Below are 13044 nucleotides of genomic sequence, written 5' to 3' on the forward strand. Positions count from 1 at the left end.
GAGCAGGGCAGGGGGGCGGGCGAGCGGGAGAGGCAGGCCAGTGGGGCAAGTGAGCAGGGTGGGGGAACAGGTGAGCAGGGCAGGGGGGCAGGTGAGCAGGGTGTGGGGGAGTGGGAGGCAGATGAGCAGGGTGGGACGCCAGGCGGGGGGGCAGGTGAGCAGGGACAGATGAGCAGGGTGGGGCGCCAGGCAGGGGGACAGGTGAGCGGGGACAGGTGAGCAGGGTGGGGCGCCAGGTGGGGGGGCAGGTGAGCAGGGTGGGAGAGCAGGCGGGCGAGGGGAGGCAGGGGGACCCAGAGGGCTGCAGTGGGGGTGGTGTGGGGGTGATGAAGTGGGGATTTTCCCTTGTTGTGTCCTGTGTGTCCTGCTGTTTTGCATGGATGCAGTGTGTGCCTCAGTTTCCCTGGGTGCTGCACCAATGTCTAAGTGGTGGGGATATCGGGGTGTGACTTTTGCAGGGGCTGCTCCAGCTGCCTGCATGGCCGCCCCTTTGTCACCTGAGGGGGCTGTGCCCATGTGACTCTGTGCCCGGGAAGTGAGACAAAGGCCGGAGGAGGGCCAGGGGCCAGGTGGGCTTGGGGCGCAGGGGGAGGGGCTGAGCCCTGGCTCTGGGCTCCCCGACCCCCAAGATGGACTCACTGATTTCTGTGCTAACGAGCTCTGCCCTACGCTGTGATCCTGGCGGCTCTGTGTTACCGGCCGGCTGAGAGTCACGTCTGACGGCGGAGTTGGGGGGCAGGACCCTCTGGCTACCCTAGGCTCCCCCCGACGCACTCGCTGCGGGAAGTGCATTGGGGGACGAGGATGCTGGATGCTCCGGGGTCAGACCCAGGAAGGTGGAAGCCGCGGCGGCATCTTGCTCACAGAGAGGGGGCCCCCCCGAGTCCTGCCTGGCTTCCTACGGCATCGCCCCGGTGACTCTGTGACAGGGGGTCTCACCTCGAACTCGGGCCATGCCATGGCCATGCCGGGCCCGCGCTGGCGGCGCCACCAGTCCAGGTCCTGGCGGGCGCTGATGTCACTGATGGCCTGGCGGAGCTGGGTCTGCGCAGCCTGCACCCTGCGTGAGGGGGGAAGGGGGGCATCAGCTCCCCCAACGGGGGTGGGGGTTGTCTGAGTCCAACACCTCCCACAACCCAGCCTCCTCCATCCCCCCAACTCCTCCTCTGCACTCTCATGCCTGGCCCGGGGTGGGCGGGGGGTCCAGCCAGTGGGGGAGGGGTGTCTCTCTTACTTGGGGGCAGGGGGGGTCCAGTCCGGATGGGGGGATCTCTCTTTTACTGGGGGGTGGACTCAAGCTGGAGCGGTTGGAGGGGTTCTCTCTTACCCAGGGGGTGGGGCGGGTGGGTTCTGTGGTGGGGGGGAGGAGTCTCTTCTTTACCTGGGGGTGGGCAGGGGGGGGTTCCAGCCAGTGGGGAAGGAGTCTCTCTTATTTGGGGGAGGGGGGGGGGGCAGGGGGTCCAGGTCGGCAAGGGAGGGGTCTCTCCTTACCGTGGTGGGGGCGGCGGTTGTTCCAACCCAACAGGGGAGGGGTCTCTCTTAACCCCAAGGGTGGGCGGGGGTTTCAGCCGCGGGTCAGTGGGAGGGGTCTCTCATTACCCAGGGTGGTTGCGGGGGCATCAGTCCGCCAGGGTGGAGGGATCTTTCGTCCCCCGTACTCCGGAGGTGGGCGAGAGGGGGTCCAGCCAGCAGGTGTGAGGGGTCTCTTCTTATATACGGGGTAGGGCGCGGGGTCCAGCGCAGGGGGCAGGGGGTCATTCTTTACCCTGGGTGGGCAGGGGTCAAGCCAGCGAAGGGGGAGGGGTCTTCTCTTACCCGGGCATGGGCGGAGGGTGCCAGCCCGTGAGGGGGTACCGGCGTCTGGAATCTTACCAGTTTTGCGGGGGTCCAGTGGCAATGGTAGGGGTGTCTCTTACGTGGTGAGGTCGGGGGCGGCAGGGGGAGGGGTCTCTGCTTACCCTAGGGTGGGCGAGGGGTCCAGCTGGCAGGGGGAGGGAGTGTTGTTCTCTCTTAACTGGGATTGGGTGGGGGGTCAGCCAGGCAAGAGGAGGGGTGTATCTTACCCGGGATGTTGGCGGTCGGGTCCAGCCGGCAGGTGGCGGGTCTTCTCTTACAACGGGAGTGGGCGGGGGTTCCAGCCGGCAAGAGGAGGGGGTTTGTCTTCTTACCGGGGTGGGCGGGGGGTCCAGCCGGCAGGTGGAGACCTGATATTACACGAATTCGGATATAATGCAGTAAAGCAGTGCTCCAGGGGGCGGGGCATCCAGCCGGCAGGGGGAGGGGTCTCTCTTACCCGGGGTGGGCGGGGGGTCCAGCCAGCAGGGGGAGGGGTCTCTCTTACCTGGGGTGGGCGGTAGGGTCCAGCCGGGAGCGGGAGGGGTCTCTCTTACCCGGGGTGGGCGGTAGGGTCCAGCCGGCGCTGCAGAGCCGCCAAGGCCTCCTTGAGGAACTCGATGCGTCTCTGCTCAAACTCTTGGCCCTGCTCGAAGACCGACTCCATCTCCTCCACGTAGCGCGGGCTGGCCCGGGTCAGCTCCGCCAGCGCCTGCTCATAGCGCTGCCGCTCCTGGTGGGCAGGGGCGTCAGGGGGGCACCGGGGGCGGGGCAGCCCCAAGGCCAGGAGAAGAATGGGGCTCCCCGGGACCAGTTCAGCAGGGGAGGCTCTGTCCCCGTGCGGGGCGGGCGGGGGTGGGGGAGCCCAGCAGTCTGGACAAACGAGGACGGCAGGGGGGTGTTGTTAACCAGGTGTGGGAATTTTCTGCAATCAGTTGGAGGAACACGGCGGGTGCCTCAGTTTCCCCTATGAGTTGCACTGTGCCCTGCGGGTGGTGCAGGGCTGGTTACTCCCTGCAGAGGCCCAGAGATGCAGCTGTGACCTGCGCTGGGTGTCTGGGGCCTGGCCCTGGAGACCCAATCACCTGGACATTGACTACCTGGCAACTAACGGCTGTGGAGGGGTGGCCGGATGGGTGGGGGCCTGGCACACCTGAGCTGGGCCAGAGACCAAGCGGGAACCAGGGTCTCACCGCTGGGCCAGGCTCCGGGGCACCAGAGTGGCCGGGGGGGGATAATTCCCCGCTCTGCTACCCAAGGAGTGTCCTGGCTGGGGGGCACAGGAGGAGGCAGGCTGCCACCCAGGGGGTACAGGGCTCTCTCGGGGAGTCTGTGGCTGGTGGGGGGAAGCTGTGGGGCTGACTCTGGTGGAAGAGCGGGACCCCTGGGGGTCCGACCCACGGACGGGGGCCTCCTCGAGGCTGCCCAAGGCTGGATCTGGTGCCGGGGAGAGGGGTCTGCAGCCGGGCGCGCTCACCTTGTGTGTCTCCAGGGTGTGGCGCTGTCGTTCCTCCCGCAGGGCGCGCTGGCGGTCGGGGGCCAGGGGGGGCCCCCCCGGGGCCAGCCTGTCCCGCCCGCGGGACCGCGTGCTACCTGCGCCGGCCCCGGTTGGTCGAGGCTTGGCCTTCTCCACCTGGGGGGCGAACCAGGGGCTGGCAACCGGGGCTGGGACCCCGGGCCTCTGCCCCCAACGCCCCGCTGACTCCCAACCCGTGGACCCAGTGACCCCCCACGACCCTTCCTGATCCACATGCCCTCTCCCAGCCACGTCCGTCCCGTCCCCTGTGCAGCACCCCCCATTCTGAATGCCCTCTACACTGGGCCACAATATGACCTCCCTGCACCACCCCCCAAGGGTACCCCACCCCCGCTATGCCCCGCAGCACCCCTGCAGTGCGGCGCCCCCCCTGCCCCCATTCATTTTGCCCCCATTTGGCCCCCCACCCCTGCACCTGCTGGGCAGCACCCCTAATGGCGCCCTACCCCCTGCCCCCATGAAGCCCGCCCCCAATGCGCCCCATGCATTGCCCCTTGTGGCCCCAACCCTCTGCCCGCCCCCTGGGAGCACCCCAGTGCGGCCCCACCCCCATTCATTGCGCCCCATGTGGCCCCTGCCCCCCGGGCAGCACCCCCCAGCCGTGCACCCCACCCCCCTGCCCCACGCGCACGCCCCCAATGCTCCCCCAGGCATTGTCCTCATGTAGCCCCCCCACCCCTGCCCTGCCCCATGGGCGCCCCCACGCGTGCGCATCCGTCCCCTGCCCCCTGCATCACTCCCCTTTGTGGCCCCCTCCTTCCTGCCCTCCCCCCCGAGGCCCCCCAGCATGCCCTCACCCCCTGGCCCCATGCCGCAGCCCCAATGCGCCCCCTGCTTGTCCCCAGGATACCCCATCCCTGCCGCTCCTGGGGCGCACTCCCACCCCCATGCATTGCCCCCCATGGGCCCCCCGGGCAGCCCTACCTTGCGCAGGCGCGGGCCCGGGTTTCTGGGCCCGCGGAAGCGCTCTCCAGCTCGCGGGCCTCGCGGGGCCGCCCGCCTTGCGTGATAGTTCTGTCCCGCTGCCAGCCCCGCAGGCCGGGTCAGCTCCTCCGACCACCCAGCGCCCGCATGCGCTGTCCCGGCTTTGCAGCGGATCCAGCCGCTCCGTCGGTGTCCAGGAAAGGCCTGCCAGGCCCGGACGCACCGAGCCGTACAGGGGGCCTGCGGTAGACGGCGGGGTATGGGAGCCAGGCTGCGGGGGTGGGGGCTCGTAGGGGGCCCGGCTGCAGGGGGCCGCCGGTCTGCGGGGTGGTGTGGGGGGCTCGGTAGGGGTTCCATGCTGGAGGGAGATGGCTGTGGGCTTGGTAGGGGCGCCTGCTGGAGGGGTGGGGTGGAGGGCTCAGCCGGTGGCGGGTGCTGGTTGCAGGGGTGGGGTGGAGGGCTCAGTAGGGGGGTCACTTTGTGGGGGTGTGGCCGAGGGGCTCGGTAGGGGTGCCTGCTGCAGGGGGGTGGGCGAGAGGCTCAGTAGGGGTGCCAGGCTGCAGGGGGGTGAGGTGAGGGGCTCAGTGGGGCACCAGGCTGCGGGGGTGGGACGGGGCTTGGGTGCGGCGCACGCTGGAGGAGGGTGGGGCGGGGGCTCGGTGAGGGTGTCCTGCTGCAGGGAGTGGGCGGGGGCTCAGTAGGGGTGCTGCACTGTGGGGGGTGGAGCGGGCTCAGTGGGGGGAGCGCCACGCTGCAGGGGGCACGGCCGGCGGGGGACTCACTCGCATCCCCAGGGGGCGCCACTTCTGCACCCGCCCCATTGTGCCGGGCGCTAGCTGCCTTCGATTCGATGCCCGGTCCCGGAAGCAGCCAACAGCTGGTCGCAGGCGCGGATCCCTCTCAGCCGCCGCACCGTGCACGCTAGGTACCGGTTCGGCTGGCGGGGGTCAGACATGGGGGGGTCAGACGCAGCTGGAGCACCCCACAATTCACCACCCCCATCTCCTGTTGCCCCGACCCGGGGGTGTGTGGGTGGTGGACATTCCCTACGCTGGACCCCCTCCAACCTGGGACCCCCATCTCCCCCCCGCCGCAGAGCCAGCCCCCACCCAGACCCCCTGCAGGGACCCGAGCCCCCTCGTTGGCCGCCCAGCCGCTCACATCAGAACGTGTCGCTGGGGGGCTCGTCCTCGGCCACCTCACTGTAGATCTCGGACTGTCCACCTGCAAGGGTGGGGAGATGGGCCGCGGGGGGTGAGCTCTTCCCGGAGGGCCCTTCCCCAGCCTCCAGGGACCCCCCCCAGAGCCTGATCTCCCTCCTGGGACCCCTGCCACTTGTGGCCCCCCACGTCAAGACTAGCGTCCCTTCCCAAGCACCCCCTGACCTTCTCCCCTGGCCACCTTGCCGCCGCTCCCCGGTCAGTGAGTCAGGCCCACAGCCCTGCCGCAGGCCCCACAGCAACCCCAGCTGCAACAGGGACCCCAGACCACTCTTCCAGGCCCACCCCCCCCCCCATCCCCCTCAGCGATCCCTTGTGGGCTGGCGCTGCCTGGGGCCAACAGAGCCTGGCTGCCAGCGCGGTGGCACGGCGGAGGCGGGGCGGGGGGGTTGGGCGCTGATGTTGAGCCGGGCGCAGGGAAACATATGTTAGCAGTTAGGAAGATGGAGCGCGCCACAGGCAGCCCAGCCGCAGGCCGATGGGCGGCTCCTCTGTATCGGGTCCCCCCCCTCCGCTGCCTGTCACAGGGGGCTGTTAGGGCAGTCGTGGTCAGGGCCCTGTGTCACCATTGCCTGGCTTCCAGGAGCCTCCTCAGCTCGTTGGTCCACCGGGGAGCATTAGGGTACCGTGACATTGCCAAGGGCTGCACTGGGGTCGTAGGGTCGCCGGGTCGCCGTGGCATTGCCAGGGCCTTGCTGGCGCGCTCGGGGCTCCCTTGACCATGCCGGGCCTTGCATGGCGTCCGCTAGGGGTCGCCGTGGTTCCGCTCGGGGCTACCGTGGACACTGCCAAGGTGGCCTTGCTGGCGTCGCTGGGTCGCCGCTGCGTCTCCTTCCATGGCAGCCAGGCCCGGATGTGGGCGACCCAAGTCCCGCCTTAGTTGGATAGGCCTTGCCCTCTTTTTTGAGGAGGGGGGGTGCTGGCTTCACCTGGGGGCTGCTCCCACTTCCCCCCGCAGCAGGGCAAGTGTCTCGGGCGTCCTTATAGACCTGGGCCCTCGGGCTCCGGGGATGGGGCTGCCTGGCAATGCTTCCCCCTCCCCATGGGCCTCTGCTCCGGATCCCCAGGGATCTGCCCCCTGCTCTTCCCTCTCCCCTCCCTGGGTCTGCCCCACCCCCACCCCACCAGGAACCAGATTTGATTTCAGAGGTGAGAAACTGGCGAAAATTAGGGGAGGGGTGGCACAGAGAACAGGTGTTTTTTTCCCCCCAGGGGGGGGCCCCCTGTCCCCCTCCCCTCCAGCCCCCTCTGTCCTGCCCCCTCCTTCCACCCCCTCCCCCGCTCCTGCATCTGCCCCTGGATTTTCCAGCCACTTGCTGGGCCGGAGAAGGACAAAACGCAGAAGGGAAGACTGGGGGGGGCGGCCTGCCCACGACCCTCCTGAGGGCCCCCCGCGCAAGCTGCGCGAGCCGCCACGGGTGAAGGGCATGGGTGGTTTCCCCCCTCGCTGCTCCCTCCCACCCTGTTGCCCCCCTTCCCCCTCTTCTTCTGTGCTCCCCCGCATCTCCCCACCCCATGGAACACCCCTCCTCTCTCTTAGCAGCTGTTGCAGACACGTCTCCAAACCAGCCCCCCCCGCCTGTCTCAGCCCCCTCTGCCACCCCATTCCTATCTCCCATCCCCTTCCCTCCACCCCACCCCATCCTCTCGCCCCCGTCCAATTACTCCCCACCCCCCCTCCTCCCAGCCCTCCAATGCTCCTGAATCCCCCCCGTCCTCCCCCACACCCCACTCCTCCCTATTGGGACACGTCAACTGGCAACATGGTTGGGGGGGCGGCGCTGGTGGGGGGCTCCCAGCCCACTTTCCCTCCTTTTCACTCACCCCTTCCCCTCTGTGGGTGTCTCTCCCTCTCTGCACTGCGGCTCCAGGATTCCTGGGCAGCGAATGTCAGATTTCAGGGGGAGGGGGCTGGGGGCTCCTGACACACATGGGCCGTTAACCCCTTCAGCGCCCCGCACAGCTCAAAGGGCCTGGCTGGACACTGCTGTGGGGAAGCTCGCAGCGCTGGGGACACTGGCTTGAGGACACTGCTGGGGGAAGCTTGCAGTGCTGGGGACACTGGCTTGAGGACACTGCTGGGGGGAAGTTCACAGCGCTGGGGTCCCCACCTGGAGGCACTGCTGTGGGGAAGCTTGCAGCACTGGCATCCCCAACTTGGGGGCACTGCTGGGGGGAAGTTTGCAGCGCCAGGGTCCCTGGCTTGAGGGCACTGCTGGGGGGAAGCTCGCAGCACTGCAAAGCTCTCACACACACGTCACCACTCCTGACATGCCCCGGCTGCCCCACCCCGAGCGGGGCCCAGGCCAGGCTGTGCAGCGCCTGACAGCTGTGGCAGCTGTTCCCCTGGGCTATTTCCAGACAGCCTGGACGGAGGCATAGCTCCCCCCCCCACACACACTGGTGCCATGGGGCTGCTCAGGGCCCAGAGCCAGCCATTCCCAGGGGCAGATGTGGGGCTGGGACATCCTGTGCCAGGCAGAGCTGTAAAAATAACCAGCACAGCCCTCGCGGCCAGCCCCGCCCAGGCCCGACTCGGCCAGGGATATTTCTGGCTCCTGGGCCCGGCTTGTTTCCAGGGCTAGTAGCAATTCAAGGAGAGGGACCCCTGGGGGCTGGGGCCATGCTCAGGGCCGGAGGTGTCCAGGGGCTGGGATCTAGGTTGCTGGGATAGAATGGGGGAGACAGACCCATGTCTCAGTTCAGGGGGTTCCTGGGGGATAGGATGTAGGGGGTGGGCACAAGGACGTGTCTCAGTTCTGGGGGTTCCTGGGGGATGGGATATAGCTGGTGGGGGGACAGGGATGTGTCTCAGTTGTGGGGATTCCTGGGGGATGGGATATAGCAGGGGGAACACAGGGACGTGTCTCCGTCCTGGGGGTTCTGGGGGGATGGGATATAGCAGGGGGATGGGACAGGGACGTGTCTCAGTGCTGGGGGTTCCTGTGGGATGGGAGGTAGCGGGGTGGGACAGGGATGTGTCTCCATTCTGGGGGTTCCTGCTCCCCCCACTTCCACCCCAACACGGCCTCTCCCCCACCACTTCTCAGGCTCCTCCCTCACTTTAGGCTCCTCCCCACTCCCAGGCCCTGCCCCTCCCCTTTCCTAGGCCCCCCCCTCCCCTGCTCCCTTAGGTTCCCGCCCCCTCTTCTCGCAACCCCCCCCCATCCATAGGCCCTCGCCCCCCTCTCCATCCTGTCCCTCATCCCCGCCCCGGGCCCTCACCCTCCACTGAGTCCTGGGCCCCGCCCCCATAGGGCTTGCCCCTCCAGTGCCGTCCCCTCTCGCCCAGAGGTACCCCGCCCCCGCCGCCCTTCCCCTCTAGGGCTCTCTCCTTCCCTCTCCCACCTCCCCCTCCCCGCGCCGCGAGCGGAGAGACGATGGTCCTGGCCTTTTCCGTCAGGTCGGGTCAGTGGGGCAGCCCGGCCCGGGGGTCCTCACGGGAGCTTTCCTACCGCGGCTCCCGGCATGGGGCGCGCACGTGGAGCCGCGCGGGCTGTCGTTGGGGCCACGTGTGGCGGTGGAGTGAGCGGGGCCCGGGCCGGCTGTGGGACGGGGGGTGGGGGAAGCTGGGGAGGATAGCCTGGGGGGCAGTCCGGGGAGAGCTGGGAGGGAATTGGGGGGCGGTGGCCAGGGGGGGATAGTTAACGGGGGGCGCCCTGGAGGGTGCCCTGGAGATGCGGGAGGGGGTGAGCGGGGAGCTTGCGGCCGGGGAAGGAAATGGTGGTATCAGAGGAGGCTGGGTTTGTACTGGGGGGGGTGCTGGGTACCCGATGATGTCAGCACTGGGCTCCGAACTCCTGTGGGGACATCGGTGCCTCCTGGGGACTTGACACCCTGGGGGACTGAGGGCGCTGGACTTGGGAGGGGGGGCGAAGTTGGGGCGGGGGCTGACTTGCTAATACTCCTCTCTTCTCTCAGTGCTCAGCAGTGAGCCGCCATGGACAGGTGGTGGGGTGCCCAGGCGGGGCTGCCGTCCCTGGGGAGATGCCCCCCCGTGATCTGACCTGGCGGAGGCTGGAGGAATGAAGCTGTGATGCTGCCCTGCAGAGACCCGTGGGCACTGGGGTGCAGTGAGCCCCATGGCTGGTAGGTGTTGGGCTGCTGCTGCCCTGTGCCCCCATAGAATCCAAATACCGGGGAACCCCAGCCTGGGGCAGGGGGGTCCCCAATGATGGCAGCACTGGGCTCTGAACTCCTGTGATGAAATCAGTGCCTCCCGGGGACTTGACACCCTGGGGGACTGAGGGGGCGCTGGGGGGCAGTGCACCCCTCCTTCCAGCGTGACCCTGTTTTGAGGGCTCTGAGCTGGGGTGCATTGCTGACTGTGGGTCTGCTCTTCCACCAGGTGCTGTGCAGTGACCGTGGGGTGGTGCTGGGGTTGTGGGGGTAAAAATTCACCAAGACTATGACCTGCCCCACACTTCTGCAAGGACCTCCCTGCAACTCCCCAGACTGGTGAGTATTGGGGGTGGGGGGGAGCAGCCTAGGTCCCACACCCCAAATGCTGTGAGGCATGGGGGAAGGATATTGGGAGCATGTGGGGGTGGGGTTGAATGGGGATCCTGGGGTATGTGATATAGGGGGTGGGGGAGAATGTGGGGCTGGGGCTTGATGCAGAATGGGGTCTGGAAGGAAAATGAGTGGGCAGGCTGGGGGTCCCCAATGATGTCAGCACTGGGCTCCGAACTCCTGTGACGAAATCAGTGCCTCCTGGGGACTTGACACCCTGGGGGACTGAGGGGGCTGTGGCTGGGACTGGGGGGCAGTGATGGATTGGGGTGCAGGGAGCTGTGCAGAAGCTAATGCAGCCTGTGTTTCTTTTCCAGGTGCCAAGACTCCACATGTGCTGAGGAGCCAGGATTCCTGGGTTCTTTTCCCAGCTCCCCCTGCCCCTGAGCCGTGCTGATCGGGTTTGTGCGGTTCACATACTCTTCTTGCTGATCCCGCTGCAGCTCCTGTCCTGCCAATAAAGTCATGTTGGTCTGAATGGAGCCCTGGGCTGAGTTGCTTGTGGTCTGGGAGGGATTGGGGGTGGGGGGGAGAGCATGAGGCTCGTGGGGGGTGGGGTGTCCTGGGGCCCCTCTCACATCAGCTGGGAGGAAGTGACCTCTGGGGCTGGGACCTTGCTCAGTGGTTGCTTGGCCTTGGTACGGTGGGGAGCGGGTACCGTGCTGCTCTGTGCCCCCTTGCCCTGGGGTGGGGGAACATCCTAGTCTGCCCCTCACTGGGCTGACTCCCTGCCTGGGAAGAAGAGCGGGGGGGGTGATTGTCTCCTGTGTGCCTCAGTTTCCCCCTCAGGGCTGGTAGAGCAGGAACTGGGAGGGGGTTGTGCCGCAGGGCAGCAATGGGTCAGACACAGGGGAGCTGGAACTGATCATGCCCATGGAGAATCTCCTCAGCTGGCTGTGGGAGAAGAGGGGGTTCCCCATGTTGCCCCAAGGCTGGGGGAGTCTGTAAATGCCCCCTTGGGCTGGATTCTCAGCAGGGAGACAAGGGGCACTGGTGCTGAAGGCCAGTGTGAGGCCACAGGCCTATGTGGGTGGGGTCCTTGGGGATGGGTGCACTAAAGGGGAGAGTGTAGGACAGGGCAGATTGCCTGGGTCTAGCTAAGACTTCTCATCCTCCACTGAGGTGGGGGGGCTGGGGTTTGCCCCAGCCTGGACTGACAGATGCAGGGTCCAGCAACTCTTCTCTTCCCCCCGCCCCCACCATTACCTGTTGGGTTGGGAGGGATCTCTGCTCTCTGGGGTGTCTGAGCCCTCCTGCCTTAACCTGTTGGGCTAGAAAAGGGGAGGTGGGCACTGTAGGTCCCCAGGGCTGGCTTGATGTGAAGGGGGGTGGAGCTGGGCCCTACCCTGTGTGAACTAGTTACTCAGGCTCTGAGTGATACAAACCCACCCTGGGTGGGTGGGGAGGGTGTTGCACTCAGGGTGGGGGTGGCTGGTGCTAGCTGTGCCCCTAGCGCAGTGATTCAGTATTGGTGACCCCTTTCACATAGGAAGTATCTGAGTGTGACCCTCCCTGCGGCCCTTCTGAATTAAAAACACTTTTTAAAATATATTTCACACCATTATAAATGCTGGAGGCAAAGTGGGGTTGGGGTGGAGGCTGACAGCTCGTGACCCCTCACACAACTTCACAACCCCCAGTTTGAGAACCCTGCCCTAGTGTGTGCTGGGGGACACAGGCTAGGGTTGCCTCCTGACCATCCAAGGGGTGACCGAATAGTGGCAGAGCAGTGGGATGGTGCTGCTTGTCAGCACTCGCTGGGGTGGAGAAGTGGCCCCCCCCATGTTTGAGTGTGGGTGGATGGGGAGGGGGGCAGCTGGGGGCAAAGCCTTGGCTGTGAAGAGCAGCTGGGGGAGCGGGGAAGTTACTGCCACCCTAGGCTGGGCAGCAGGTGCCCATCCCTGTAAAGCCAAGTGGCTGCAATATGGACCCCAGGTTGGGCACAGCCCGGCTCATGGAAGTAAAGGTCCTGGAGGAGGGGAGAATCTCACACAAGCCCCGGCCCTCTGCTCTGGGGCCAGCACCAGGGTGTGGGGGACACATAGGGGGGCAGGAGGTGGCTCAGTACCAGCTCATCCCTGGCCATCTAGTGGTTAGTTGCTGCTCTCACCAGCATGGCCCTGGGTTCGGTTCCTGGTCAGGGAAGGATTTCACTGGGGGTAGCTGAGTGGTTTGAGCATTGGCCTGCTAATCCCAGGGTTGTGAGTTCAATCCTTGAGGGGCCACTTAGGGATCTGGGGTAAAAATCTGTGTGGGGGTTGCTCCTGCTTTGAGCAGGGGGCTGGACTAGATGCCTCCTGTGGCCCCTTCCAACCCTGCGGTTGGTTCTATGATTATTGGGTGGGGGGTGGCAGCATATGCCTGAGGGTGGGGGGCTGGGCTCGGCTCCCTCTCCCCTGCCCACCTTTCCCAGGCTCTGAGCAGGCCCCTGCTATGGGGTGGCCCTGAGCCAGGGTTGCAGGACCCCAGACCCCCAGCTGGGGGGGCCTTCATCCCCTTGCCCGTCCTGGGGAGCTGTTCAGCCTCTCCCTAAAGCCAGCTCTTACCCCTGCCTGGTGCAGGGGCCCCGGTGGGGCCAGGCCGAGTTCCCGGGGGGCCCCCAGTGGCTCCCTGGACCCCTGTTGATTTGGGTCGGTTCAGCCAATTCTTTCCTGCCCCATCGTCCCCCTCCCTCAACCCCCCACAGGGAGGGGTCAACTCAAAGTGCAGAGGGAAACTGAGGCACAGGCAGGCTCCATACAGATATTACAGAGCATCCCCCCCGCACAGCTCAGCAGGGACCCAGACCCCCCCGCCGGGGCGCGGGGCCTTCCCGGGGGGGTCGCTGCGAACCAGGCAGTGGTTAATGGGCGGGGCGCATCCTGCCGGGGTCCCCCCCAGAAGGGGGCGGGGCTGCAGGGCAGGAAGTGACGTGACACGGGGGTTCCCGGAAGCGCCTGGGTCCGGCTGCGCAGGGGGAGCCCGAGCGAGGGGAGCAGGTCCGGGGGGGGGCCGCGGGGGGGCATGGCAGCAACGTGT

General features: G+C 67.0%; 2 protein-coding genes, 1 long non-coding RNA gene and 3 other non-coding genes across 6 annotated transcripts in view; 4 read left to right on the forward strand and 2 right to left on the reverse strand.

Moving 5' to 3' along the window:
- LOC116817991 (DNA-directed RNA polymerases I, II, and III subunit RPABC5-like) overlaps nucleotides 1-13044 on the reverse strand; it is a 256942-nt gene that overhangs the window by 90908 nt on the left and 152990 nt on the right. The window lies entirely within an intron of this gene.
- Nucleotides 575-5115, reverse strand: LOC116817974 (protein kinase C and casein kinase II substrate protein 3-like). Its single transcript, XM_075070560.1, has 5 exons — nucleotides 5077-5115; nucleotides 4295-4498; nucleotides 3311-3466; nucleotides 2391-2566; nucleotides 575-1060 (listed from the first exon to the last, which is right to left on the reverse strand). Exons 1-5 carry the CDS (start codon nucleotides 5113-5115, stop codon nucleotides 823-825), a joined length of 813 nt encoding a protein of 270 aa, XP_074926661.1. The 3' UTR covers nucleotides 575-822.
- Nucleotides 9280-9370, forward strand: LOC116818012 (small nucleolar RNA SNORD88). The gene has a single exon (XR_004372072.1). It is a non-coding gene; the product is annotated as a small nucleolar RNA SNORD88 (small nucleolar RNA).
- Nucleotides 9408-10504, forward strand: LOC116817998 (uncharacterized). Its single transcript, XR_004372067.2, has 3 exons — nucleotides 9408-9603; nucleotides 9863-9972; nucleotides 10344-10504. It is a non-coding gene; the product is annotated as an uncharacterized LOC116817998 (long non-coding RNA).
- On the forward strand, nucleotides 9678-9768 carry LOC116818011 (small nucleolar RNA SNORD88). Its single transcript, XR_004372071.1, has one exon. It is a non-coding gene; the product is annotated as a small nucleolar RNA SNORD88 (small nucleolar RNA).
- LOC116818010 (small nucleolar RNA SNORD88) lies at nucleotides 10172-10262 on the forward strand. The gene has a single exon (XR_004372069.1). It is a non-coding gene; the product is annotated as a small nucleolar RNA SNORD88 (small nucleolar RNA).

Source organism: Chelonoidis abingdonii, chromosome 11 (assembly GCF_003597395.2).
Source record: "Chelonoidis abingdonii isolate Lonesome George chromosome 11, CheloAbing_2.0, whole genome shotgun sequence".
In the NCBI taxonomy this organism is placed as follows: Eukaryota; Metazoa; Chordata; order Testudines; family Testudinidae; genus Chelonoidis; species Chelonoidis abingdonii.

What these genes read in the sequence shown, in the direction of transcription:
- LOC116817974 (XM_075070560.1), bottom strand. Translation starts at nt 5,115, where the DNA reads ATGGGGCGGGTGCAGAAGTGGCGCCCCCTGGGGATGCGA. An exon ending in GGCGCCCCCTGGGGATGCGA is followed by an intron (nt 4,499 to 5,076) that starts GTGAGTCCCCCG and finishes CGGGCCTGGCAG; the next exon opens with GCCTTTCCTGGACACCGACG. An exon ending in GACCCTACCGCCCACCCCGG is followed by an intron (nt 1,061 to 2,390) that starts GTAAGAGAGACC and finishes CCCCTCACGCAG; the next exon opens with GGTGCAGGCTGCGCAGACCC.